The 2,467-nt window shown below is 37.5% G+C and overlaps 1 protein-coding gene across 1 annotated transcript in view; it reads right to left on the reverse strand.

The window, feature by feature from the left end:
- The window catches only part of LOC106869233 (organic cation transporter-like protein), a 23,851-nt gene that overhangs the window by 6,929 nt on the left and 14,455 nt on the right, over nucleotides 1–2,467 (reverse strand). Inside the window, exon 6 of the mRNA XM_052971587.1 lies at nucleotides 1,922–2,056. Coding sequence (XP_052827547.1) covers nucleotides 1,922–2,056 — 135 coding nt within the window. The remainder of the gene's footprint in view (nucleotides 1–1,921; nucleotides 2,057–2,467) is intronic.

Below are 2,467 nucleotides of genomic sequence, written 5' to 3' on the forward strand. Positions count from 1 at the left end.
TATATATATACATACAGGGTGACCCAAAAAATGTATACATACTTTAACAGCTGATAACTCAATGTTAACGCATTTGAAGTTTAAACAGTTTAGGAGTGAGTTTCAAGCAGATCCGCCATCGCGACTTACCATCACTCGAATTAGAGATAAGTTTGAATCCGATGGAACTGTTCAGAATGTCCAGGAAAAAACGTTTCGGAAGACCACGAACATCGACAACCCCCCCCCCCCATAAAGCAAGAAGGAGTACTGGAAATGTATCACCAAAGTTCAAGAAAATCTGTGCGGCAAGCGAGTCGTGAGGCAGGTAACTCAAAATCGTCTGTCCAACGCATTTTGAAGCGTCATCAAGGGAAAAGTTGCGTTCCAAGATTATCTCATGTTATTGATGACGATGATCTAGACCGAAGAGTACAGTATTGCGAGTGGTACTTGGCACGATGTGTAGAAGATGCACACTTTCCAAAAATGATTAGGCGGAGTGATGAGGCCACACTCAAATTAAATGGTTCAAATAACCACCACAGTTGCACATACTGGGTACCTGAGAATCTGCATATTATGGTGGAACACCATGTTAATTTACCAAAAGTTACAGTATGATGTGGCTTATCATCAAGAGGATTGATTGGACCTTTCTTTTTTTATGCTACTGCGACTGGTCCCGTTTACTTGAACTTGCTGTAACAGTCTGTCATGCCAAGCATTAGAGAAGACTTTGAAGATGAGGAGTTTCATTTTCAGCAAGATTGGGCATTCCCACACTACCATCGCTATGTTAGATCCTTCCTTGATGAGATCCTGCCAAACAGGTGAATTGCACGAAGGAGTTTCGTTGAATACCATCCGCGTTCACCAGACCTCAAACCACTAGACTGTTTCTTTTTATGTGGATACCTAAAAATCAAAGTCTACGCTATGAAACCCGCAACAGTCGCTGATTTGAGGGCAACTAATGAACGAGAATTCACACAAATACCAAACGAATTGTTTCGTGATGTTTGTGATTCCATTGCTTCCTGTTGTCAACAGTGCCTGGACCAGAACGGACGTCAATTTGAAAATAAGAGTTGACAAAACAATAAAATAATGTCTGTAGATTCCATTAAATTTTGTAAATGAAATGTATTTTAATAAACACCTATTTACAACTATTTAAAGTGTGTGTACGTTTTTTGGGACACCCTGTATATATGAAACAAATCGTTTCCTGAATTCGTAGCCAAGATTTGAAACCGAATTACTAGCCTAACGAAATTAAAAACAACTAAAAATATATATCTTATAGTTCGACTCTTTGCAATAATATAATCAGTGCTTTTTTAAAAACACACTCTTCAGTTAGGGGAAAATAAAAGAGCTTTGAGTTTAAATATTATGATGAATGTCTCCCAGCCTAGCCGCACTCTAACGACTGAAACAGGTAAAAAAATAAAAGATAGAGACTTGGGACAACGAATGCATAAGCCAAGCTGTGGAACTATTTTATTCTTTTATTCTTTTACATGTTTCAGTCATTTGACTGCAGCCATGCCGGAGCACCTCCTTTAGTCGAACAAATCCACCCCAGGACTTATTCTTTGTAAGCCTAGTATTTATTCTGTCGGTTTCTTTTCTTCATATAATATATATATATATATATATATATATATATATATATATATATACACGACGGGCTTCTTTCAGTTTCCGTCTACCCAATCCACTCACAAGGCTTTGGTCGACCCAAGGCTATAGTAGAAGGCACTTGCCCAAGCTGCCACGCAATGGGACTGAACCCACAACCATGTGGTTAGGAAGCAAGGTTCTTAACACACAGTCAGTCATGCGCCTATATGAATGAAACTATCTAAACTATCTGAACGATCGTTCAGATTTTATCATTTTGTTCCTCATACACACGATTAAGCAAATCTCTTACCTTTTAGCAAGTGTAGTGTAAAAAAATGAGGAAATGCCCTCGACAAAAAACATTATTGCAGAGTTGAGATAAACACTTCCCACCAGAATGTCCGGCATTAGCAATATACTGTTCAGTGATGCCACATCTACTGCACTATAAAATAACAAAAATTAGGTATACATATACTTGCGTAATTTAATTTATATATATATATATATATAATCATGTAGAGAATGGAGAAACAAACACAGGAAGAAGCAGGTCAATCGCGCTAGTTAGCCATTGATTTAACTATGTAACATTACATAATGTCCACATAATTAATTAAATCAATGGCTAACTAGCGCAATTGACCTGCTTCTTCCTATGTTTGTTTCTCCATTCTCCACATAATTATAATTATAAACTGCGGTTTAAACAATAAATTACCTGCCTCTGGATACCTTCTAACAAAGACGGTACCCACACAGGTAATCTCCAGGAATGCCTTCGGATTTAATTATCCCCAGGCTGCTTAAACACTTCAGCCTATCCCTTAAATGTTTAAACAATCTTATCATATAT

Source organism: Octopus bimaculoides, chromosome 11 (assembly GCF_001194135.2).
Source record: "Octopus bimaculoides isolate UCB-OBI-ISO-001 chromosome 11, ASM119413v2, whole genome shotgun sequence".
Lineage (NCBI taxonomy): Eukaryota > Metazoa > Mollusca > Cephalopoda > Octopoda > Octopodidae > Octopus > Octopus bimaculoides.